This window comes from Tachyglossus aculeatus, chromosome 10 (assembly GCF_015852505.1).
Source record: "Tachyglossus aculeatus isolate mTacAcu1 chromosome 10, mTacAcu1.pri, whole genome shotgun sequence".
Classification (NCBI taxonomy): Eukaryota; Metazoa; Chordata; class Mammalia; order Monotremata; family Tachyglossidae; genus Tachyglossus; species Tachyglossus aculeatus.
This window is the reverse complement of record NC_052075.1, coordinates 54,952,402-54,979,022: the sequence shown is the minus strand read 5'-3', so window position 1 is coordinate 54,979,022 and position 26,621 is coordinate 54,952,402. Positions and strand designations below refer to the sequence as shown.

General features: G+C 53.3%; 1 protein-coding gene across 2 annotated transcripts in view; it reads right to left on the bottom strand.

The window, feature by feature from the left end:
• Window positions 1–26,621, bottom strand: part of SLC11A2 (solute carrier family 11 member 2) — a 57,443-nt gene that overhangs the window by 4,239 nt on the left and 26,583 nt on the right. For both annotated transcript variants that reach the window (XM_038752237.1, XM_038752238.1), the window contains exons 3-16: window positions 23,952–24,085; window positions 23,443–23,568; window positions 22,729–22,848; window positions 21,487–21,593; window positions 20,498–20,568; window positions 20,325–20,392; window positions 19,814–19,969; window positions 19,554–19,712; window positions 17,009–17,095; window positions 13,983–14,102; window positions 13,423–13,572; window positions 11,477–11,550; window positions 9,630–9,783; window positions 2,637–2,690 (exon numbers count right to left, since the gene is read on the bottom strand). In XM_038752237.1, coding sequence (XP_038608165.1) covers window positions 2,637–2,690; window positions 9,630–9,783; window positions 11,477–11,550; window positions 13,423–13,572; window positions 13,983–14,102; window positions 17,009–17,095; window positions 19,554–19,712; window positions 19,814–19,969; window positions 20,325–20,392; window positions 20,498–20,568; window positions 21,487–21,593; window positions 22,729–22,848; window positions 23,443–23,568; window positions 23,952–24,085 — 1,580 coding nt within the window. The remainder of the gene's footprint in view (window positions 1–2,636; window positions 2,691–9,629; window positions 9,784–11,476; window positions 11,551–13,422; window positions 13,573–13,982; window positions 14,103–17,008; window positions 17,096–19,553; window positions 19,713–19,813; window positions 19,970–20,324; window positions 20,393–20,497; window positions 20,569–21,486; window positions 21,594–22,728; window positions 22,849–23,442; window positions 23,569–23,951; window positions 24,086–26,621) is intronic.

Below are 26,621 nucleotides of genomic sequence, written 5' to 3'. Positions count from 1 at the left end.
ACGGGGCTACTTACAGCATCCGGTTCGCTTAGGACAGGAAGGGAGAGCTTGCGACAGACAGGGAGAGAGGAGGAATTACAGAAGCGCAATCGAGGCCGGGGGCCCGGACCCCCTCGGTGGAAGAGGGGGCAGGTGGTGGTCCTTAAACTGACCCACTCGGATCCACCGCAGGGGTGGCGGGAGATTGGCTGAACGTTCTCTCGGACGGAGGAGGGCCCTGTTTGTCCGCGGAAGGTCACGCTCGTCCCCGCTGGCCGGTCCAAAGGCCCACGATGGGACTTGTCCAAACATAGGTCAAGGGCCCGGACTGTCCGGGCTGCAGCTGGGCCCTTGGAGGAATGAACCTGGGCAGGGGTGTCCTACTGCAAAGCGCCCAACTTTGCCCCCACCCCACCGAAAGGGGAGAGGGGCTGGGCTTGCCCGCTCTTGGCTGGCCAACCCTGACTCTGTGTCAAAGTGAGGGCGCCGTTTGGACAAAGACCCAAAAACCACACGGGGCGGGAGGGGTGGTGGGGGTGGTGGGGAAATACGATCCTCTTTTAATTATACATCAAGTTCACACAGAGTCCCGAGGTCATCGGGAGTGGGGAATTTCACGGTGCGGAGGGGTTTTGAGCTGGTGTTGTGGGCTTCTGTCAGAGCCCGGACCAGGGCAGCCCCTGCCAGCTTCCTCCTTCCGGGTTTTGGGGCGGGGATTGGATCCTTTTATTTAAGGTGCGGAAAATATGACTGGGAGCCCCGAAGTCTCTGATTATGCTAGCCCCAAGTGCCGGCGTTGTCTGGGCCTGGTGCTGGAGACGGGGGTGGGTTCTTTATACGCGGCTTTTGATCCACAAGTGCTCCCCTTGGTGCGGGGCATTGAGGACTGCTGGGGGAGGAGGTAGACCCCAACAGGTCCATCCCGGGTTGGGGGCTGCCCTCCCTCACTCTCATCTGGTGGGCTCTGCCCTAGCAGCTCCAGACCTTCCTCCCCCTTTCCTCAGGGGTCCCAGGGCCAGGGGGCAGGACCTGGCCCGATTGGTGAACGTGGAGAGAGCTTGGGCTGGCAGAGGGCAAGGGGCAGAGCAAGCAGAGCAGAGAAGGGGGTGCAGCGGGGGCAAAGAGGGGGTTTACTAAGGCGGGTGACGGGGCAAATCCGGGCAGACCCTAGGGGGGTGACCAAGCTGGCCTTTGTGTGGTGGTGCTTGGGAAAATGTCATGTCACACCTGGGGAGGTCCCGCCCGATCCCAGCCGGGCAAGATGGCTCACTTGGACGGATGGCCGTTCCTAGAGGGCTGTGGGGTTGGTGGAGAGCAAAACCGCTCCCCCACCAAGGGTATGGAGCAGGCAGAGGGCCGGACTGCCATTGCCAGAGGGCTGCGGGAGGAGGGGCAGCACCCCAATCTTGCCTCAAGGACCCACGTTGGGCCCTCTCAAGAGGCGGGCACCTCAGACAGTGATTTGTCAAGGCCCCCCCGTAGTTTATTTTTGGACCTGGAGGCTGGTCCTTACTTGGAAAGTAGAAAAGGCAGGCATGGGAATATCCTTGGAGCAAAACTCCTCCCCAAACAATGCCCCCCCCCTTCCCACTAGGGCCAGCTTCCTTCCTCTCCCCGAAAAGCCTTGTGAGCCATCGCCCACACCGAGGCGGGGGGCTCGGGGGGTGAAAGTAATAATAACAATAGTCAAAATAATAATGATAACGAAAGATTGGGATTTGGACGACTCAGCTGACGAAAATCCCTTGTGGGAGGGAGACGCAACAGTGTGATCGGTGCCACTTCCTTCCAAACCCCTGTAAACCTCGGCTTCTCCCTCGGACTGTGGGAGGAGGCTGGTTTCAGTCTCCTTCTCTCGGTCTCTCTGCGTCAGTCTCTCAGTCTCGTGGGTCTCGTTCTCTCTTCCCCCCCCATAAGCCTCCCCCCGACCCGGGCGCCGGAGAGTCGGGTTGGCATCAGGTCCGGCTCTTGGGGAAGACGAGACTGGTTGCCGGGCACCGCGCCAGCGTGGGAGCGGTGTGGAATGCCTGACCCCGGGCCCTCCCTCCCCTGAGCCTCCTTGAAACCCTGCCTCAACCCGGGGGGAGGCTCTAATCCGGGCCCCCTCAAGATGGGGGCAGCTTGGATGGCGACTTGCCAAGGCCCAAAGAGGCCTGCCGTGCCCACCTGCTCTCTCTCTCTAAATAAGGGAGTCAGAGGAGTGGGCAGGAAGAAGCCCGAAAGAGGGAAAGGGAGAGCCGGCCGGCTCCAGCGGGGCACGTCTGCTCAGTAGTTTCGAGTTGGAGTGAGAAAACCAAACTCAGCTGCCTCAGCGGAAGGGACAGTCAGGTGGCTCATGTTGGCTCAGTAGTTTAGTGTTACAGTGGGAAAACCAAACCCGCTTCCCTCCGCCGTGATCCTCGTGGAGTGAATCGAGGGGCGGGAGTGTAGGGAGAGAGAGAGAGAACCCATCTCTCGTCCGTTCTCGGGGCAGTGGGTTCCCCGGGAGGAGCAGCCGAGGCCCGGAAACTGTGAGGCGGTACGGGGGGCGGAGGGGAGGGGAACGCCCGGCCCCCGGGGTCCTCGGCGTGGGGCGGGCAGACCGACTGGCCCGGTGTCTAATCAAGGTAGCCGCCGCCGCCGGGCTCTTCAGAGAGCAGGACCTTACTGGCGCTTACCGTGCGTCCGCAGTTGAGGAAGGACAGGCCCAGAGCAACGAGGCACTGCCAGCCCTGGAAGACAGAAACAGCCCCCGTTAGCACCAGCTGGGACGCCCCGCGGGCAGCAGGGGCTGCCAGTAGCCCCCGGGCCAGGCGCTTCTTTACATGGTATTCATTATTAGTACTAGTAGTAATAATACTGCTAATTAGTAGTAGTAATGATACTGCTAATTAGTAGTAGTAATAATGCTACTAATCAGTAGTAGCAATAATGCTACTAATCAGTAGTAGTAATAATGCTACTAATCAGTAGTAGTAACACTACTAATTAGTAGTAATAATACTGCTAATTGGTAGTAATAATGCTACTAATTGGTAGTAATAATGCTACTAACTAGTAGTAGTAATACTACTACTAATTAGTAGTGATGATACTACTAATTGGTAGCATTATTACTACCAATTAGTAGTAATAATGCTACTAATTAGTAGTAGTAACACTACTAATTAGTAGTAATAATACTGCTAATTGGTAGTAATAATGCTACTAATTGGTAGTAATAATGCTACTAGCTAGTAGTAGTAATACTACTACTAATTAGTAGTGATGATACTACTAATTGGTAGCAGTAATAATACTACTAATTAGTAGTAATAATGCTACTAATTAGTAGCAGTAATAATACTACAAATTAGTAGCAGTAATAATACTACTAATTAGTAGCAGTAATAACACTACTAATTAGTAGCAGTAATAATACTAATTAGTAGTAGTGATAATACTACTAATTAGTAGTGGTGATAATACTACTAATTAGTAGTAGTAATGATACTACTACTGTATTGTACTGTGTTATTGTATTATTATTATCATTATAGTGTTATTGTACTACGGTATTACTGTATTATTAGAGGACCAGCATGGCTCAGTGGAGAAGAGCCCAGGCTTTGGAGTCTGAGGTCATGGGTTCGAATCCCAGCTCCACCACATGTCTGCTGCGTGACCTTGGGCAAGTCACTTAACTTCTCTGGGCCTCAGTTCCCTCATCTGTAAAATGGGGATTAAGGCTGTGAGCCCCATGTGGGACAACTTGATCACCTTGTATCCCCCCGCAGCACTTAGAACAGTGCTTTGCACATAGTAAGCGCTTAACAAATGCCAATTATTATTATTATTATTACTACTGTATTATTGTATTATTATTATAGTATTATTGTACTACGGTATTACTGTATTATTAGAGGAGCAGCGTGGCTCAGTGGAGAAGAGCACAGGCTTTGGAGTCAGAGGTCATGGGTTCAAATCCCGGCTCCGCCACATGTCTGCTGCGTGACCTTGGGCAAGTCACTTAACTTCTCTGAGCCTCAGTTCCCTCATATGTAAAATGGGGATTAAGACTGGGAGCCCCATGTGGGGCAACTTGATCACCTTGTATCCACCCCCAGCGTTTAGACCAGTGCTCTGCACATAGTAAGCGCTTAACAAATGCCATCATTATTACTACTGTGGGTACTACTGTGGTTGGGAGTCTCTCTCCACTACTGAGAGACTGACGCGGAGAGACCGAGAGAGGGAGGCTGAAACCTGCCTCCACCCACAGCCCGAGGGAGAAGCCGAGGTTTAGATGGTTGTACAAGGTTTGCAGTACTAGTAGTAATAATACTACTACTAATAATTAGGGTTTGCAGTACTAGTAGTAATAATACTACTAATAATAATTAGTAATAATAATAATAATTGTGGCATTTGTTAAGCGCTTATTATGTGCCTGGCACTGTACTAAGTGCTGGAATGGCTGAGAAGCAGCGTGGCTCAGTGGAAAGAGCCCGGGCTTTGGAGTCAGTGATCGTGGGTTCAAATCCCGGCTCCGCCGGTTGTCAGCTGTGTGACTTTGGGCAAGTCACTTCACTTCTCTGGGCCTCAGTGACCTCATCTGGAAAACGGGGATTGACTGTGAGCCCCCCGTGGGCCAACCTGATCACCTTGTAACCTCCCCAGCGCTTAGAACAGTGCTTTGCACATAGTAAGCGCTTAATAAATGCTATCATTAAGTCACTTCACTTCCCTGGGCCTCAGTGACCTCATCTGGAAAATGGGGATTGACTGTGAGCCCCCCATGAGACAACCTGATCACCTTGTAACCTCCCCAGCGCTTAGAACAGTGCTTTGCACATAGTAAGCGCTTAGTAAATGCTATCATTAAGTCACTTCACTTCTCTGGGCCTCAGTGACCTCATCTGGAAAACGGGGATTGACTGTGAGCCCCCCGTGGGACAACCTGATCACCCTGTATCCCCAGCGCTTAGAACAGTGCTTTGCACATAGTAAGCGCTTAACAAATGCCATCATTATTATTATTATTACAACCAAATCAGGCTGGACACAGTCCCTGTCCCATCTGGGGCTCACAATCTCAATCCCTATTTTCCAGATGAGGGAACTGAGGCCCAGAGAAGTGACCTGCCCAAAGTCACACAGCAAGACGAGAGGCGGAGCCGGGATTAGAACCCACGACCTTCTGAATCCCAGGCCTGGGCTCTAACCATAGGCCATCATTAGGCACTTACTATGTGTCAAACACTTCTCTAAGCGCTGGGGTAAGTACAGGTTCATTAGGTCAGACACAGTCCCTGTCCCGCCTGGGGTTCACGGTAGCATGTGTAAGGTTCACGAGAAGCAGCGTGGCTCAGTGGAAAGAGCACGGGGGTTGGGAGTCAAAAGACATGGGTTCGAATCCCAGCTCTGCCACTTTGCTGTGCGGCCTTGGGGAAGCCACTTCACTTCTCTGTGCCTCAGTGACCTCATCTGTAATATGGGGATTAAGACTGTGAGCCCCAGTGGGACCACCTGATGACCTTGTACCTACCCCAGTGCTCAGAACAGTGCTCGGCACATAGTAAGCGCTTAACAAATACCATCATTATAGGAGGGAGAAGAGGGATTGACTCCCCATTTTGCAGTCAAGGGCACTGAGGAAAAGAGAAGCGAAGCGGCCTGCCAATGAGCAATTGGCAGAGCCGGGATTGGAACCCAGGCCTTCTATCAGGCCCGGGCTCTTTCCACTAATAATAATGATGGCATGTATTAAGCGCTTACTACATGCGAAGCACTGTTCTAAGCGCTGGGGAGGTTACAAGGAGATCAGGTTGTGCCACAGGGGGCTCACAGCCTTAATCCCCATTTTACAGATGAGGGAACGGAGGCCCAGAGAAGTGAAGTGACTTGCCCACAGTCACACAGCTGACAATGGGCCGAGTTGGGATTCGAACCCATGACCCCTGACTCCAAAGCCCGGGCTCTTTCCACCGAGCCACGCTGCTTCTCTAGGTCAATCAATCACTCAATCGTATTTATTGAGCGCTTACTGTGTGCAGAGCACTGGACTAAGCGCTTGGGAAGTCCAAGTTGGCAACATATAGAGGCAGTCCCTACCCAACAGTGGGCTCACAGTCTAAAAGGGGGAGACAGAGAACCAAACCAAACATACTAACAAAATAAAATAAATAGAATAGATATGTACAAGTAAAATAAATAGAGTAATAAATATGTACAAACATATATACAGGTGCTGTGAGGAAGGGAAGGAGGTAAGATGGGGGGGATGGAGAGGGGGAGTGCTGTGTCTCCCAACATGCAGGGGAAAGTTGCTAGAGGTTCCCCTCACCCCAGGGTCCCACCTTGGTGGTGCTGAGACCTCCTCACCCCAAACCCCCAAACCACCCCCCGGGGCCACCTGCCCAGGCTGTGGGCTCTTTGGAAATCAGTAGTGCGGGCATTAAAAAAAATCCCAATAATAATAATGATGGCATTTATTAAGCGTTTACTATGTGCAAAGCACTGTTTTAAGTGTTGGGGAGGTTACAAGGTAAGGCCTCCCCTCCTCTCTGCTCCTTTCCCCAAATGGGGCTCTTTCTGGGGGTCGGGGGGGACATCCAGACTGCACTTTTTGCTCCTCTAATACCTCCTCTCTGCTCCTTTCCCCAAATGGGGCTCTTTCGGGGGGTACGCGTGTCGGGGGGACGTCCAGACTGCACTTTTTGCCCCTCTAATACCCTCAACCTCGTCTATCTCGTCCCCGACCTCTCACCCGCGTTCTGCCTCTGGCCTGGAACGCCTTCGCTCCTCCTATCCGACAGATCACCACTCTCCCCACCTTCAGAGCCTTACTGAAGGCCCTTCTCTGCCAAGGGGCCTTCTCTGACTAAGCTCTTTTTTCATCATGAAAAAAGGCCTCCCTTCAAGGCCCTGCTGAGAGCTCACCTCCTCCAGGAGGCCTTCCCAGACTGAGCCCCTTCCTTCCTCTCCCCCTCGTCCCCCTCTCCATCCCGCCCATCTTACCTCCTTCCCTTCCCCACAGCACCTGTATATATGTATATATGTTTGTACAGATTTATTACTCTATTTTATTTGTACATATCTATTCTATTTATTTCATTTTGTTAGTATGTTTGGTTTTGTTCTCTGTCTCCCCCTTTTATACTGTGATCCCACTGTCGGGTAGGGACTGTCTCTATATGTTGCCAATTTGTACTTCCCAAGCGCTTAGTACAGTGCTCTGCACATAGTAAGCGCTCAATAAATACAATTGATGATGATGATGATGATTTTATTAGTATGTTTGGTTTTGTTCTCTGTCTCCCCCTTTTAGACTGTGAGCCCACTGTTGGGTAGGGACTGTCTCTATATGTTGCCAATTTATACTTCCCAAGCGCTTAGTACAGTGCTCTGCACATAGTAAGCGCTCAATACGATTGATGATGATGATGATGATGGTATTAAGCGCTTACTATGTGCAAAGCACTGTTCTAAGCGCTGGGGGGATACAAGGTGATCAGTTTGTCCCATGTGGGGTTTACAGTCTTAATCCCCATTTTACAGATGAGGTAACAGGCACAGAGAAGTTAAGTGACTTGCCCAAGGTCACACAGCTGACAAGTGGCGGAGCGGGATCATCATCATCATCATCATCAATCGTATTTATTGAGCGCTTACTGTGTGCAGAGCACTGTACTAAGCGCTTGGGAAGTACAAGTTGGCAACATAGAGAGATGGTCCCTACCTCTTCTCCCACTCCATTCTGCATCGCCCTGACTTGCTCCCTTTATTCAACCCCCTCCCAGCCACCCACCACTTACATCCATAGCTGTCATTTATTTATTTATATTAATATCTGTCTCCCCCATCTAGACTGGAAGCTCATTTTGGGCGGGGAATGCGTCCGTTCTGTTGTTATACTGTACATTTCCAAGCGCTCTGGCCAGTGCTCATGGCTTCCAGGCTGTCCATCCATCCCCTCGCCCCCTCCTACCTCCCCTCCCTTCTGTCCTTCTCCAGCCCAGCCCGCACCCTTCGCTCCTCTGCCGCTCATCTCCTCACCGTTAGGCCTCGTTCTCGCCCGTCCCGCCATCGACCCCCGGCCCCCGTCCTCCCCCGGGCCCGGAATTCCCTCCCTCCGCACATCCGCCAAGCTCGCTCTCTTCCTCCCTTCAAAGCCCTACTGAGAGCTCACCTCCTCCAGGAGGCCTTCCCACACTCAGCCCCCCTTTTTCCTCTCCTCCTCCCCATCCCCCCGGGTCCTACCTCCTTCCCCTCCCCACAGCACCTGCATATATATTTGTACAGATGTATTACTCTGTTTATTTTACTTGTACATATTTACTAGTGTATTTATTTTGTTCACGATGTGCCTATCGCTATAATTCTGTTTGTTCTGACGATTGACACCTGTCTAACATGTTTTGTTTTGTCGTCTGTCTCCCCCTTCTAGACTCTGAGCCCGTTGTCGGGGAGGGACCGTCTCTAGATGTGGCCGACTTGGGACTTCCCAAGCGCTTAGTCCAGTGCTCTGCACACAGTAAGCGCTCAATAAATACGACTGGATGAACGAATGAATGCTCTGCACACAGTAAGTGCTCAAAAAATATGACTGACTGACTGAACTTGCCCTGCCCGGTAGCAGCAGCAAAAAGCAGTGTGGCTCCGTGGAAAGAGCCCAGGGTTTGGAGTCAGAGGTCATGGGTTCAAATCCCAGCTCCTCCAATTGTCAGCTGTGTGACCTTGGGCAAGTCACTTCACTTCTCTGGGCCTCAGTTACCTCAACTGTAAAATGGGGATGGAGACTGTGAGCCCCCCGTGGGACAACCTGATCACCTTGTAACCTCCCTAGTGCTTAGAACAGTGCTTTGCACATAGTAAGCACTTAATAAATGCCATCATTCTTCTTCTTATTATTATTATTATAATAATTATTATTATTATAGAGAAGCAGTGTGGCTCCGTGGAAAAAGCCTGGGCTTTGGAGTCGGAGGTCACGGGTTCAAATCCCAGCTCCTCCAACTGTCAGCTGTGTGACCTTGGGCAAGTCACTTCACTTCTCTGGGCCTCCGTTACCTCAACTGTAAAATGGGGATGAAGACCATGAGCCCCCCGTGGGACCACCTGATCACCTTGTAACCTCCCCAGCACTTAGAACAGTGCTTTGCACATAGTAAGCGCTTAATAAGTGCCATCATTATTATTATTATTATGAAAGCCACCCCGGAGAGATTGCAGCCACTGCCCCTCTGTCATCATCATCATCATCATCAATCGTATTTATTGAGCGCTTACTATGTGCAGAGCACTGTACTAAGCGCTTGGGAAGTACAAATTGGCAACATCTAGAGACAGTCCCTACCCAACAGTGGGCTCACAGTCGAAAAGGGGGAGACAGAGAACAAAACCAAACATACTAACAAAATAAAATATATAGAATAGATATGTACAAATAAAATAAATAGAGTAAAAAATATGTACAAACATATATACAGGTGCTGTGGGGAAGGGAAGGAGGTAAGATGGGGGGGATGGAGAGGGGGACGAGGGGGAGAGGAAGGAAGGGGCTCAGTCTGGGAAGGCGTCCGTCCTCTCCTCTCCTCTCCGCCCCCGTCCTCTCTCCCTCTCCCCCCAAAGCCACGCCAACCGTCGCCCCTCGGCCCCAGCGCCCTCCTCCCCCGGGGCCCGGCGCTCACCAGATAGGCCACAAAGCCCAGGTAGGCCACGCAGACCACGGCGGCCACCACGTACAGGGCTAAGTGGCCCAGGTCCTGGACGTAGGTGACCACGAAGTACATGTTGATCCCGCAGATGATGAGCGTGAGGATCCCGCCGGCAATCCTCCAGCCCCTGCGGGGAAGACCCGGCTCAGCGGGGAGGGAGGGAGCGGGCCCACCCGCCAGAGGACAGATCCCGGACTTCGGGGGGCTGCAGGGGGTGAGGGGTGGGCGCGCGACTCGGCGGGTGGCCCTGGTTCGGGACGGATGCCGACCCCTGAGGCCGCGCGTCCCTTACCACCGTTAATAATAATGGCATTTATTATTTATTTATTTATTATTTATTTATCTTTTAGACTGTGAGCCCACTGTTGGGTAGGGACTGTCTCTATATGTTGCCAATTTTGTACTTCCCAAGCGCTTAGTACAGTGCTCTGCACATAGTAGGCGCTCAATAAATACGATTGATGATGATTTATTAAGCGCTTACTATGTGCAAAGCACTGTTCTAAGCGCTGGGAAGGCTACAAGATTATCAGGTTGGCCCTCATGGGGCTCACCGTCTCAGTCCCCATTTTGCAGATGAGGTGACTGAGGCACAGAGAAGTGAAGTGACTTGCCCAAAGTCACACAGCTGACAGTTGGCAGAGCCGGGATTTGAACCCGTGACCTCTGACTCCAAAGCCCGGGCTCTTTCCTACTGAGCCACGCTGCTTCTTCCACGCGTTAAGCGCTTACTATGTGCCAGGCACCGTACTAAGCGCTGGGGTGGATGATAATAATAATAATGATGGCATTTATTAAGCGCTTACTATGTGCAAAGCACTGTTCTAAGCGCTGGGGAGATTCCAAGGCGATTTGGATATAAGCAAATCGGGTTGGACGCTGTCCCGGTCCTTCATGGGGCTCACAGTCTTCATCCCCATTATACAGATGAGATAACTGAGGCCTGGAGAAGTGGTGTCACGGGGCCAGGGCGGTCCTTCATGGGGCTCGTAGTCTTCATCCCCATCGGAGAAGCAGCGTGGCTCAGCGGAAGGAGCCCGGGCTTAGGAGTCAGAGGTCAGGGGTTCAAATCCCGGCCCCGCCAGTTGTCAGCTGTGTGACTTTGGGCGAGTCACTTCACTTCCCTGTGCCTCAGTTCCCTCATCTGTAAAATGGGGATTAAGACTGTGAGCCCCCCCATGGGACAACCTGATCACCTTGTAACCTCTCCAGCGCTTAGAACAGTGCTTTGCACATAGTAAGTGCTTAATAAATGCCATCATTATTATTATTATCCCCATTATACAGATGAGAAAACTGAGGCCTAGAGAAGGTAAGTGGCATCACGGGGCCGGGGGGAGCAATGTCAGCACTCCCTTTGTGCTAAGCCCAGTGGGGTTTGAGCTACAGGGACAGTGAATAATATTATTATTACTAATAATAATTGTGGTATTTAAGTGCTTACTACGTGCCAGGCACTGTACTAAGCAGTGTGATAGATACAAGACAATAGTAATAATAATAATGGTATTTGTTAAGCACTTACGATATGCCAAACACTGGGATAGATACAAGGTATCAAGTTGGACACGGTCCCGGTTCCCCATGGGGCTCACAGTCTAGGTAGGAGTAGGATTTAATCCCCGATGTACAGATGAGGAAACTGAGGCCCAGAGAGGTTACGTGACTTGCCCAAGGCCACACATGCGTATTCAGATTTTCCCAGGGGTCCCGAGAAACCGGGCCGACCCTGTGTTGTCCATTCCTCCCGGCTCCCCTCCTTAGCGCGGCCTGCTCGCCCCCCACCCCGTCAACCCGCCGTGCCCACCCGCTTCACTCACAGTCCGTTGGCAAAGTCGCTCATCACAGGGCGCAGGCTGGTGAACGTGAGGACCGGGATGAGGGCAAAGGGCAACTGGGGGGGGGAGAAAGCCCGGTGATGGGTGTGGCGAGACCCCCCTCAACTTACTCCAACCCAGCCCGCACACTTGGCTCCTCCAATGCCAGCCTAATCCTATTCCTCAATCTCATCCATCTCACCGCCCACCTCTCGCCCATTCATTCATTCATTCAGTCGTATTTACTGAGCGCTTACTGTGTGCAGAGCACTGGACTAAGCGCTTGGGAAGTCCAAGTTGGCAACATATAGAGATGGTCCCTACCCAACAGCGGGCTCACAGTCTAGAAGGGGGAGACGGACAACAAAACATATTAACAAAATAAAACATATTCCGGATCAGGTCACGGCCCCTCCGGTTGATTCCCATTTGCTGCTCCCAGGGGCACGAGACATTAACTCCACAACTCCCAGCCGGAATCTACTTCTCTGGGAGTGGGAGATGGCTCAGTAGAAAGAGCACGGGGTTGGGAGTCGGAGAACGCGGGTTCTAATCCCACCTCCAACACTTCACTTCTCTGTGCCTCAATTACTCTGGCCTGGAACACCCGCCCTCCTCCTATCCGACAGACATTTACTCTCCCCCGCTTCAAAGCCTTATTGAATCTCCAGTGGCTACCAATCAACCTGTGCATCAGGCAGAAACTCGTCACCCTGGGCTTCCAGGCTGGCCATCCATCCCCTCGCCCCCTCCTACCTCACGAGCTCCCTTCTGTCCTTGTCCAGCCCAGCCCGCACCCTCCGCTCCTCTGCCCCCGCTAATCTCCTCACTGTTAGGCCTCGTTCTCGCCCGTCCCGCCATCGACCCCCGGCCCCCATCCTCCCCCTGGCCCGGAATTCCCTCCCTCCGCACATCCGCCAAGCTCGCTCTCTTCCTCCCTTCAAAACCCTACTGAGAGCCCACCTCCTCCAGGAGGCCTTCCCACACTCAGCCCCCTTTTTCCTCTCCCCCACCCTACCTCCTTCCCCTCCCCACAGCACCTGCATATATGTTTGTACAGATTTATTACTCTATTTATTTTACTTGTACATATTTACTACTCTTATTTTCTTAATGATGTACATCTAGTTTTACTTCTGTTTATTCTGATGACTTGCCCCCTGTCCACATGTTTTGTTTTGTCATCTGTCTCCCCCTTCTAGACTGTGAGCCTGCTGTTGGGTAGGGACCGTCTATGTTGCCAACTTGGACTTCCCAAGCGCTTAGTCCAGTGCTCTGCACACAGTAAGTGCTCAATAAATACGACTGAATGGATGAATGAATTGAAGGCACACCTCCTCCAAGAGACCTTCCCTGATTAAGCCCTCCTTTCCTCTTCTCCCACTCCCCTCTGCATCACCCTGACTTGCTCCCTTTATTCAGCCCCCTTCCCATCATCATCATCAATCGTATTTATTGAGCGCTTACTATGTGCAGAGCACTGTACTAAGCGCTTGGGAAGTACAAATTGGCAACATATAGAGACAGTCCCTACCCAACAGTGGGCTCACAGTCTAAAAGACTCCCAGCCCCACAACACTTATGTCCATCTCTGTACTTTGTTTATTTTATTATTTATTATTTATTTTATATATTTATATATATATATTATATATTATTTATTATTAAGCGCTTAGTACAGTGCTCTGCACATAGTAAGCGCTCAATAAATACGACTGATTGATTGATTGATTTCTGTTAATGTCTGTCTCTCCCTCTAGACTGCAAGCTTGTTGTGGGCGGGGAATGTGATACACTGTTATGTCGTACTCTCCCAAGCACTTAGTACAGTGCTCTGCACACAGTAAGCGCTCGAAAACTACAATTGATCGATGGATTGAAGGCCCCGGTAACCGGCGACGAGCGCCCGCGGACCCCTGGGCTGTGCCCACCCGGGGCCCGGATCTCACCTGCAGGCTCTGCAGGACGTTGAGGAAGTCGTTCATGCCCGTCAGGTGCTCCACGTCTTGGAAGACGGCCACCAGCAGGGTGGGGATGATGGCGATGGAGCGGGTCAGGATCACCCGGGCGAAGCGGGACCATTTCAGGTTCAGGAAGCCCTGCGGGAGAGGAGCGCAGAGCGATGGGCTCGCCGGCCGTCCCGGGATGGGTGGGCTTCCGAGGGGGCCGGTCCTCTCCCACCCCCTGCCCTCAGAGGCCTCCTGGTCCCACTGGGGGAGTCAATATCTGTAATCTATTTATTTCTATTAATGTCTGTCTCCCCACTTCTAGACTGTAAGCGCATCGTGGGCAGGGAATGTGTTTCTTGTTGTACTCTCCCAAGCGCTTAGTACAGTGCTCCGCACACCGTGTTCGATTGGATGAATGAATAAAAGGACAGACGCCGGGACGGGAGGGCCGGAAAATGGCGAACTTGGTCGGAGGGAAGGGGAGGGCCAACGGCCGGGCTGGGGGGCACTCAGAGCGGGTGGGCCCGGGGTCTCCCCCGCCACCCTCACCCCGCACGTACCTCCATGACGAACTGGCCGGAGTAGGTGCCCGTCATGGTGGAGCTCTGCCCGGCTGCCAGGATGCCCACGGCCCAGATGTAGAGGGCCGGGGGGCCGAAGTAGCAGCCCAGCACGACGCCCTGGCACGCGGTGGGACCGAGGGAGGGAAGAGGAGGCAAGACGGCAGAAGCCCGTTAAAATGGGCCTGTGGTTCGCCCGGTGGGGGCTGTCCCTGACACTTAACCCTTCTTCGCGGCCCCCCCGTCACCGAGCATGACCCCCAATGGGGGACCGGGGGGGGGTGTCTGGCCTTGGTTTGGGGTGAGGAGTCGGGGGTCTTCAGGCCAAAGAGGGGGGAAATCAGCTCGGAGGAGCGGCGAGGCCTAACGGACTCCCCTGGGAGTCAGAGGTCCTGGGTTCCCATCGGCTCCACCCCCTACCTGCTGGGTGACCTTGGGCAAGTCACTTGGCTACTCTTGGCCTCATTTCCCTCACCTGTGAAATGAGGATTCAAGACCTGCCCTCCCTTCTGCTTAGACTAGGAGCCCCATGTGGGACAGGGACTGTGTCTGACTCTGGCGCTTAGACAGCGCCAGGCACGCAGTAAGTGCTGAATAAATACCACTATTAATATTAACTATTAATATTAATACCACTTTTAATATATAATATTAATATTAGGTCCCTTCAAGGCCCTACTGAGAGCTCACCTCCTCCAGGAGGCCTTCCCAGACTGAGCCCCTTCCTTCCTCTCCCCCTTGTCCCCCTCTCCATCCCCCCATCTTACCTTCTTCCCTTCCCCATAGCACCTGTATATATGTATATATGTTTGTACATATTTATTACTCTATTTATTTTACTTGTACATATCTATTCTATTTATTTTATTTTGTTAGCATGTTTGATTTTGTTCTCCGTCTCCCCCTTTTAGACTGTGAGCCCACTGTTGGGTAGGGACTGTCTCTATATGTTGCCAACTTGTACTTCCCAAGCACTTAGTACAGTGCTCTGCACACAGTAAGCGCTCAATAAATATGATTGATTGATTGATTTTATTTTGTTAGTATGTTTGGTTTTGTTCTCCGTCTCCCCCTTTTAGACCGTGAGCCCACTGTTGGGTAGGGACTGTCTCTATATGTTGCCAACTTGTACTTCCCAAGCGCTTAGTACAGTGCTCTGCACACAGTAAGCGCTCAATAAATACAATTGATTGATTGATTGATTAACGAGAAACAGTCAGGTTAGACCCATGGTAGTATCTGTCTCCCCCTCTAGACTGACAGCTCATTACGGGCAGGGTACACATCTGCTAATTCTGTTGTATTGGATTCTCCCAAGCATTTAATATAGTGCTCTGCGCATAGTAAGTGCTCAGTAAATATGATTGATTGACCTGCTCCCTTTATTCAACCTCCCTCCCAGCCTCATAGTACTTACGTACATTTCTGCAATTTATTTATTTACATTAATGTCTGTCTCCCCCTCTAGTAATAATAATGATGATGGCATTTATTAAGCGCTTACTATGTGCAAAGCCCTGTTCTAAGCGCTGGGGAGGTTACAAGGGTGATCAGGTTGTCCCACGGGGGGCTCAATCTTCATCCCCATTTTACAGATGAGGAAACTGAGGCCCAGAGAAGTGAAGTGACTTTGCCCAAAGTCACACAGCTGACAATTGGTGGAGCCGGGGTTTGAACCCACGACCTCTAACTCCAAAGCCCGGGCTCTTTCCACTGAGCCGCGCTGAGACTGTAAGCTCATCGTGGGCAGGGAATGCGTCTATTTATTGTTCTGTTTAACCCTCCCAAGCGCTAAGTAATAATAATAATAACGATGGCATTTATTAAGCGCTTACGATGTGCAAAGCACTGTACTAAGCGCTGTACAGTGCTCTGCATGCGGTAAGCACTCAATAAATATCACTGAATGAATTTTCGAGGTTAAGCAAAGGAGTTGGCAGGGCCTGATCCCCCCCCTAAATCCCTGATGGCTTAGGGAGACCAAATCCCGGCCCAGGGGCAGAGAACTGGTCCTGATGGCCCCCCGGGATGGGTTCTTGGGATGGGTTTACTTATTTATTTTACTTGTACATATCTATTCTATTTATTTTATTTTGTTAGTATGTTTGGTTTTGTTCTCTGTCTCCCCCTTTTAGACCGTGAGCCCGCTGTTGGGTAGGGACCGTCTCTATATGTTGCCAACTTGGACTTCCCAAGCGCTTAGTCCAGTGCTGTGCACATAGTAAGCGCTCAATAAATATGATTGATTGATTGTTGGGTAGGGACTGTCTCTATATGTTGCCAACTTGGACTTCCCAAGGGCTTAGTACAGTGCCGTGCACACAGTAAGCGCTCAATAAATACGATAGATTGATTGATTGTTGGGTAGGGACTGTCTCTATATGTTGCCAACTTGGACTTCCCAAGCGCTTAGTACAGGGCTGTGCACACAGTAAGCGCTCAATAAATACGATTGATTGATTGTTGGGTAGGGACTGTCTCTATATGTTGCCAACTTGGACTTCCCAAGCTCTTAGTACAGTGCTCTGCACACAGTAAGCGCTCAATAAATACGATTGATTGATTGATTGTTGGGTAGGGACTGTCTCTATATGTTGCCAACTTGGACTTCCCAAGCGCTTAGTCCAGTGCTGTGCACACAGTAAGCGCTCAATAAATATGATTGATTGATTGTTGGGTAGGGACTGTCTCTATATGTTGCCAACTTGGAATTCCCAAGGGCTTAGTACAGTGCTGTGCACACAGTAAGCGCTCAATAAATACGATTGATTGATTGATTGTTGGGTAGGGACTGTCTCTATATGTTGCCAACTTGGACTTCCCAAGCGCTTAGTACAGGGCTCTGCACACAGTAAGCGCTCAATAAATACGATTGACTGATTGATTCTGGCACCGCGACTCAAGGCTGCCCTTCCCACCTGTCAGGAGGGCCCGGACGGGAGGCTCCGGAGGCTCGGTCTCCGCCAAAGAGGCCGGGCCTCTCCGTGCCCCCCGGCCTGGGCGGGAGGGAAGGGGGATTTACTCACCCCCTTGAAGATGTCCACGGTCAGCGTGGCGTTATTCTGCGGGAAGAGTCCAGCCTGCGGGCTGCTGCTGTTGGTGCAGACCTCGTGCTGGGAGCAGAACACCGGGGAGGGGAAGACGGGGAAGAGGTGGGCGGCTGAGATGGGGCCGGGGGGCTCCGAAGGCGCACGGACCCGCTTGCCCCTCGCCCACCCACCCCGGCCTGGTAGCCCCCGCCTGAGTGGCCTGCCTGGTATCAGTCTGCTTTGCGGCGGGGAAGAGGCGAGGTCGAGGGGAGGCGGGAGGAGAGCAGGGGAAGGGGCAAGAGAGAACAGGAAGTCAACCAGACCGTCTCTTGTGGGAATAATAATAATAATAATGGCATTTATTAAGCGCTTACTATGTGCCAAGCACTGTTCTAAGCGCTGGTGGGGGATACAAGGTGATCGGGTTGTCCCACGTGGGGCTCACAGTCTTAATCCCTTCTAGACTGTGAGCCCGCTGTTGGGTAGGGACTGTCTCTAGATGTTGCCAACTTGTACTTCCCAAGCGCTTAGTACAGTGATCTGCACACAGTAAGCGCGCAATAAATACGATTGATTGATTGACTGATTAGTCCAGTGCTCTGCACACAGTAAGCGCTCAATAAATACGATTGAATGAATGAATGAATCCCCATTTTACAGATGAGGTAACTGAGGCCCAGAGAAGTGAAGTGACTTGCCCAGAGTCACACAGCTGACAAGTGGCGGAGCCGGGATTTGAACCCATGACCTCTGACTCCAAAGCCCGGGCTCTTTCCACTGAGCCACGCTGCTTTCTCTGCTTGTGGTAGGTTGCGGGGAGGGGCTGGAACGGAAAGACTTCTAGACTGTGAGCCCACTTTGGGTAGGGACCGTCTCTAGATGTTGCCAACTTGGACTTCCCAAGCGCTTAGTCCAGTGCTCTGCACACAGTAAGCGCTCAATAAATACGATTGATTGAATGAATGAGTCAGAACCCTCGGCGGGGGTTATACGGGGATCAGGAGACACATAGGGAGGCAGTGTGGCCTAGTGACCGGGGCACAGGGCTGGGAGTCAAGAATTCAACCACTGGCCCGTTGTGGGACTTTGGGCATGTCATTAGGCCTCTCTGAACCTCCACTTTCTCAGCTGTAAAATGGGAACCGTATGCCACAACCACAGGCTTCGGGGTTGTGGGGGGCGGGTGAAGGTAGGGGGAGAACAGGAGGTAAACTAAGTCTCTTCTGGTGGGTCGCGGGGAAGGGCTGGAACTAGGCAGCATGGCCTAGTGGCCAGAGACCAGGCCCGGGCGTCAGAAGGACATGGGTTCGAATCCCGGCTCTGCCACTTTGTCATCTGTGTGACTTCGGGCGAGTCACTTCACCTCTCTGAACCTTAGTTCCCTCATCTCTAAAATGAGGATTAATGCCGTGAGCCCCAGGTGGGACAGGGACTGGGACCTCCCCACAGCACTTGTATAGATATTGGTACAGATTTATTACTCTATTTCTTTTACTTGTCCGCATTTACTATTCTGTTTATTTCGTTAATGATGAGCATCGAGCTTTAATTCTATTTGTTCTGACGACTTTGACACCCGTCTACATGTTTTGTTTTGTTGTCTGTCTCCCCCTTCTAGACTGTGAGCCCGTTGTTGGGTACGGACCGTCTCTGTATGTTGCCAACTTGGACTTCCCCAGCGCTTAGTACAGTGCTCTGCACATAGTAAGCGCTCAATAAATACGAATGAATGAATGAATGAATGAATGAATGAATGAATGAATGAACGAAAGTAGTTTATCTCTACCCCAGCGCTTAGAATAGTGCCTGGCACATAGTAAGCGCTTAAGAAATACTATCATCATCAATCATCAACAGAGAAACGGTCATCAGAATCTCCGGCAGGGGTTACGAGGGAGGCAGGGTGGCCCAGTGGAAAGGACACGGAGTCGGCTCTGCTACTGGCCCACTGTGGGACCTTGGGCAAGTCCCACAGTCTCAATGAGAAGCAGCGTGGCTCAATGGAAAGAGCGCGGGCTTTGGAGTCAGAGGTCATGGGTTCAAATCCCGGCTCCGCCAACTGTCCGCTGTGTGACTTTGGGCAAGTCACTTCACTTCTCTGGGCCTCACTTCCCTCATCTGGAAAATGGGGATTAAGACTGCGAGCCCCCTGTGGGACAACCGGATCACTTTGTAACCGCTCCAGGCTTAGAACGGTGCTTTGCGCATAGAAAGCGCTTAATAAATGCCATTAAAACAAAAGAAAACAAATGAAACAAGTCACCAGGCCTTTCTGAACCTCCGTTTCCTTATCTGTAAAATGGGGACGAGGTCCCCAGGTCCCCAATTGCTTGGCAACCGGTAGGAAAAGTGCTAAACGGGCAGTGTTCATCATGACCACGGAGTTGGGGGGGTCCGGGCGGTGGGAGGAAGGGGGCCGGGACAATTAGTCCAGGCGCCAGCGGCTCAACTCTCTTGGCTTCGAGGTGACCGAGGGGGCCAGATGGGCCGGGGGGCCGAGGCAACCTCCAGGCTCCCGCCTCCCCCGGCCCCCGATTCTCACCACTTGCTGGTTGGTCTGGTTGTAGAAGGCCTCGGCGAAGACGGACACGACGAAGACGTTGATGATGAAGGAGACGAAGAGGGCGATGCAGGACTCGATGAAAAAGTATTTGTTGGCCTCGCGCACTTCCTTCTTGTCGGCGCGGTTCACCTGGCGCGACTGGGGGACGACACGGTGGAGGGAGATCGGGGGGCGGTTGGCCCTCGGGGGGCCCCACCTTGCCCGCCCTCCCTCCCCTCCGCCGCCCCGTCCCCGCTGACCTTGACCAGGGCCGAGTGCAGGTACAAGTTGTGTGGCATGATGACGGCCCCGACGATGCCCACCGCCTGCTCCAGCTGCCGGGTCTTGCAGCCCTGGCAGCTGGGGACGAACAGGCCTCTCAGCACCTGGCTCTGGTCCGGTCTCACTGTCACGTACTGGACACACACACGCACGCACATACATGCATTCACACACGCACACACGCGCGCACACACACGCACGGGCCCGCCCTGACCCCCAGGAAGCCCTCCCCCCAGCCTCTGCCGGGAACCACCGGGGCACTGAAGCTCTGCCCCAGGTAATAGTAATAATGATAATAATAATAATAATAATAATAATGATGGTATTTGTTAAGCGCTTACTGCGTGTGCAAAGCACTGTTCTAAGCGCTGGGGAGGTTACAAGGTGATCAGGCTGGCCCACGGGGGCATGTGATTGGCAGGACCCAGGAGGGGTCAGATGCAAAACCGGCCCGAGTCGGGAGAGGAGGGGAGCCCAAGGAGAGGTTACCTCGTAGCCAAAGGTGACGGCCATGATGGTGATGAGGAAGCCGAAAAACGCCTCCAGTTTCCGCAGGCCTTGGGGGGGGAATCCCGGCCCGGGACACTCAGCCTTCCGCCTGAGCGGCCCCGGTGTCCCCCCCAAAAACCTCCCCGCCCCGCCAACCCCCAGGCCCCACTTACCGTACTTGTCCAAGAAGAGGAAGACGAACGTGTCCGCGATGGTGATGAGGACTCCGGCCCACAGGGGAATCCTGAGAGGGAACACAACATGTGTGAGGGGAAGGGGAGTCCCCCCACCCACAGGCTCCCCTCGCCAACTTCCCACCCCAACGACCCCAGAGACCCCTGCGCCGTGGAGGACAAAACTCCGAGATCTGCGCCCACCCTCTCAGCCACTCTGCCCTCCGCCCCCACCTACCAACCTCCCGGCAATATGGACCGTCTCCCCAAACTCCTCATAATAATAATAATAATGATGGCATTTGTTAAGCGCTTACTATGTGCAAAGCACTGTTCTAAGCGCCGGGGGGGATACAAGGCGATCAGGTTGTCCCGCGTGGGGCTCACAGTCATCATCCCCATTTTACAAGTGAGGGAACTGAGGCCCAGAGAAGTGAAGTGACTTGCCCCATGTCACACAGCAGACATGTATTCACCTCCTCCAGGAGGCCTTCACCTCCTCCAGGAGGCCTTCCCAGACTGAGCCCCTTCCTTTCTCTCCCCCTCGTCCCCCTCTCCATCCCCCCATCTTACCTCCCTCCCTTCCCCACAGCACCTGTATACATGTATATATGTTTGTACATATTTTTTTTACTCTATTTATTTAATTTATTTCTACATATCTATTCTATTTTATTTTGTTAGTATGTTCGGTTTTGTTCTCTGTCTCCCCCTTTTAGACTGTGAGCCCACTGTTGGGTAGGGACTGTCTCTATATGTTGCCAATTTGTACTTCCCAAGCGCTTAGTACAGTGCTCTGCACATAGTAAGCGCTCAATAAATACGATTGATGATGATGATGATGATGATGATGATGTGGTGGAGCCGGGATTCGAACCCAGGACCTCTGACTCCAAAGCCCGGGCTGTTTCCACTGAGCCATGCTGCTTCTCTAAGCCCCCGGGCCCTGGCGGCTCCGCGCCTCCCACCCCGACAGGCCCCCGGCTCACCGGCCCACGGACAGGAGGTTCAGAGCGATGGCGGAGCCGATGACCTCCTGCATGTCGGACCCTATGATGGCCGTCTCCACCATTAGCCACAGGATGATCCGGGGGACCTGGGAACGGAGGAGGAGGGAGCGGGGGGTGGCGTGGAATGGGGCGATGAGGAACACCTGGGTACTGGGTGGGTGCCCTCTTTCTCTGCCCACCCACCCGGGTGCTGAAGAGTCACGGGTCGGGCCCTCTCCCCTCCCAACACGGACCCTCGGGGCAGCCCCGGGGATGCCCGCTCTGGGCATATTACTCCCCTCCTCAAAAATCTCCAGTGGCTACCAATCAATCTGCGCATCAGGCAGAAACTCCTCCCCCTGGGCTTCCAGGCTGTCCATCACCTCGCCCCCTCCTACCTCACCTCCCTCCTCTCCTTCTACTGCCCAGCCCGCAACCTCCGCTCCTCCGCCGCTAATCTCCTCACCGTACCTCATTCTTGCCTGTCCCGCCATCGATCCCCGGCCCACGTCATCCCCCAGGCCTGGAATGCCCTCCCTCTGCCCATCCGCCAAGCTAGCTCTCTTCCTCCCTTCAAGGCCCTGCTGAGAGCTCACCTCCTCCAGGAGGCCTTCCCACACTGAGCCCCTTCCTTCCTCTCCCCCTCGTCCCCCTCTCCATCCCCCCCATCTTACCTCCTTCCCTTCCCCACAGCACCTGTATATATGTATATATGTTTGTACATATTTTTTACTCTATTTATTTTATTTGTACATATCTATTCTATTTATCTTATTTTGTTAGTATGTTTGGTTTTGTTCTCTGTCTCCCCCTTTTAGACTGTGAGCCCACTGTTGGGTAGGGACTGTCTCTATATGTTGCCAATTTGTACTTCCCAAGTGCTTAGTACAGTGCTCTGCACATAGTAAGCGCTCAATAAAAACGATTGATGATGATGATGTACATACTTATTACTCTATTTATTTATTTATTTTACTTGTACATATCTATTCTATTTATTTTATTTTGTTAGTATGTTTGGTTTTGTTCTCCGTCTCCCCCTTTTAGACTGTGAGCCCACTGTTGGGTAGGGACTGTCTCTAGATGTTGCCAATTTGTACTTCCCAAGCGCTTAGTCCAGTGCTCTGCACATAGTAAGCGCTCAATAAATACGATTGATGATGATCAGCTGGGTCGGGGTGGGCGAACGGGCTGACGCAGAGTGTGCGGGTCGGGGAGAGGGGGGATGGCGCAGGGTCTCACCTTGGGGTACTGGCGGTGGCACACTTCAGCCAGGTGCAACCCCGTGACCACTCCCAGCCGGGCCGCGAGGCGCTGCAGCAGGAGGCCCACGACGGTGGCCAGCAAGAGGATCCACAGCAGCTGCGGGGCAGTGGGCCACCCCCCGTCACGGGGGGCACACCGCCGGCTGGCCGGTCCCACCCCCTTCCTCCCCGCTGGATGGCCCCGGCTGGGTCGCACGACCTCTCTGGGCCTCGGCATCTCCGATTAGATGAGAGCTCACCTCCTCCAGGAGGCCTTCCCCCACTGAGCCCCTTCCTTCCTCTCCCCCTCGTCCCCCTCTCCATCCCCCCATCTTACCTCCTTCCCTTCCCCACAGCACCTGTATATATGTATATATGGTTGTACATATTTATTACTCTATTTATTTATTTATCTTACTTGTACATTTCTATCCTATTTATTTTATTTTGTTGGTATGTTTGGGTCTGTTCTCTGTCTCCCCCTTTTAGACTGTGAGCCCACTGTTGGGTAGGGACTGTCTCTATGTGTTGCCAATTTGTACTTCCCAAGCGCTTAGTACAGTGCTCTGCACATAGTAAGCGCTCAATAAATACGATTGATTGATTGATTGATTAGAGAACGGAGAAGACCGCTCGCGCCCCTGTCGAGTTGGGGGGTTGGGATGGGAGGGGCTTGGGGGCGGGGGGCGTCCGGGGGGGCCCCCGCTCTCACCTTAAAGCCGGCCACGGCCCCAGACTGCAGGTCGGACTCGATGTTCCCCGGATCGAGGTAGGCGATGCTCATGAGGAAGCCGGGGCCCGTGAAGGCCCAGAGCTTGCGGAAGCTGAAGCAGGAGGACTGTGGGGCCGGAGAGGGGAAGGTCGGGCCTCCTCCAGGCGGCCTTCCCAGGTTACCCTTCCTCTCCAGCCACCGCCCGGTTTCCCCGGGGGGTCTGACCCCCTCCACCTCCGGGACTTGCCCGCTCACGCGAGGCCCGGGTTTCTCCGGCCACTGGATCCCCTCCGCTCCAGACCGGCAGCCCCCTGAGGCTACAGCGTGGGTCTCCTCCCCGCAGGATGGGGGCTGCCCAGCCTCTCCCCACTAACCGGGCCGGGATCCTCTGGCCTTCCCAACCGGGCTCAACCACGGGGGATCTAGCGTTGACCGGTAGCCCACCCTGCGCCGGACCCCCCACTCCGCCCAGGCCCCTTCCCTTCCTCCCGTCCCCTGCGACCTCTGACCTCCTGGTCCTCGGGAATGGGGATCTTCTCGTCGAAATAGGTGGCGAAGGGCTCCTCGGGGGGGTCGGCGGGGTGCGGGGCGGCCGGGCTGCTGTAGAGGGTACTGACCGCATCTCGCGCGTCCCCGGATCCATCTTCCCGACAGCCCGAGGGGACACGGAGAGGACGGGTTTGGGGGGGCTCCCCGGCCGGGCAGCTTGGGCTGTGGCCTCCCTCCGGCCCCGGCGTCGCCCCGCGGTTTGTGGGGGGAGATGGGGCAGAGGCCGTGTGGAGGGGGTGGGTGAAGTGTGAGCACACCCCCCCGGGGGGAGGGCCTACCAACTCGATCGCACTGCCCTCTCCCCAGCGCTTAGCACAGCGCTCGGCACCCAGCCCAGGCTCGACAAATGCCATCGACTCGCTCAGAGTCGTCCCTTGCCCCCCATCGGCAGCCTTCCGGGAAGTATCAGGGTCCAAGGAGTGGACCTCAGCCCCCAGGAAGCAGGGATCCCACCGGGATGGGCCCCTCCCCGGGACACCTGACTTCCAGCTGGGCCGGGGCAGGAGAAGGGGCAGGTCACAGGCCCCAGTGGGGCCCGGTGATTGGCTCCCGGCCTCCTCTCTGCCCCAAGAATAGGGGGAGGGGTGTCTCTTAAGCTCCAGGCCCTGGACTCCTCCACTCTCAAGCTTTAGGCCGATAAACCTCAGGGCCTAAATAGCCCGGTGAGGGGAACCGGCCCCCTGAAAACCAAGACTGGGGTGGAGAGGTGTCGTCCCCCGACCCCTGACCCCCGGATGGGGTCTCCATCGCTCCCAGGCAGGGAATGATGATGATAATAATACTAATGACGGCATTTATTAAGCGCTTACTACGTGCAAAGCACTGTTCAAAGCGCTGGGGAGGTTACAAGGTGATCAGGTTGTCCCACGGGGGGCTCACAGTCTTCATCCCCATTTTACAGACGAGGTCACCGAGACACAGAGAAATAAAGTGACTCGCCCAAAGCCACCCAGCTGACAAGTGGCGGAGCCGGGGTTCGAACCCACGACCTCTGACTCCAAAGCCCGGGCTCTTTCCACTGAGCCGTGCTGCTTCTCAATTAAGTGCTTACTCTGTGCAAAGCACTGTTCTAAGCGCTGGGGAGGTTACAAGTGATCAGGTTGTCCCACGGGGGGCTCACAGTCTTAATCCCCATATTACAGATGAGGTCACTGAGGCCCAGAGAAGTGAAGTGACTTGCCCAAAGTCACCCAGCTGACAATTGGCGGAGCCGGGGTTCGAACCCATGACCTCTGACTCCAAAGCCCGGGCTCTTTCCACTGTGCCACGCTGCTTCTCTTAAGTCCTACAACGTCACCCCGGCTTCAGAGACACACGGCCTGACATCCGTACGGGGATTTCTGGGTCCCGTCAATAGGTCACGGATCATCATCATCATCATCAATCGCATTTACTGAGCGCTTACTATGTGCAGAGCACTGTACTAAGCGCTTGGGAAGTACAAATTGGCAACATCTAGAGACAGTCCCTACCCAACAGTGGGCTCACAGTCTAAAAGGGGGAGACAGAGAACAAAACCAAACATACTAACAAAATAAAATAAATAGGATAGATATGGACAAGTAAAATAGAGTAATAAATATGTACAAACATATATACATATATACAGGTGCTGTGGGGAAGGGAAGGAGGTAAGATGGGGGGGATGGAGAGGGGGACGAGGGGGAAAGGAAGCTGAGGCCGGGGCACTGTACTGAGTGCCTGCTGGATGCGGAGCACTGTACTGAATGTCCAGTGGGGGAGATCAGAGGGGGTCGAGGGAGAGTCGTGGAAACCTGTCCAGCACGTGGGCTAGCGGCCCGTGCCAGGACTCACCGCCCTGGGATCTGACACTCCGCCCCGCTCCCGGAATCCAAAATCCAGGGAATGCTGGTGTGGCTATTTTGGCGGGGTGGGAGGGTTCTAACTGGCATCCGGCCTGTGGCATTCCTTGCCTCCCCGCATGCCCACCCTCAGACAATGCCAGTCAGGGATTCCCGGCTAAGTGGTCAACTCCTGGCCAATCAATCAATCGTATTTATTGAGCGCTTACTGTGTGCAGAGCACTGTACTAAGCGCTTGGGAAGGACAAGTTGGCAACATATAGAGAAAGCCGGCCGGTGGCTGTGGGGAGAGAAAGATCTCAGAGCCCTCACGAGTGGAGGTGGCATTTCGGCACAGGTTGAGGGATGCGTCGGGTGCCCATAGCGGCCAGCCCGCTCGCCTCCCGGTACATTTACTTGTACATATCTATTCTATTTATTTTATTTTGTCAGTATGTTTGGTTTTGTTCTCTGTCTCCCCCTTTTAGACTGTGAGCCCACTGTTGGGTAGGGACTGTCTCTAGATGTTGCCAACTTGTACCTCCCAAGCGCTTAGTACAGTGCTCTGCACACAGTTAGCGCTCAATAAATACGATTGATGATGATGATGACACCTGAAGGGCACCTGCGTCCAACCCGATTCAGCCTGTATCTACCCCGGCACTTAGAACAATACCTGGCACGTAATAAACGCTTAACAAGTACCGTAAAAATAATAATAATGGCACTGATTAAGCGCTTACTATGCGCAAAGCACTGTTCTAAGCGCTGGGGAGGTTACAGAGTGATCAGGTTGTCCCACGGGGGGCTCCCAGTCTTCATCCCCGT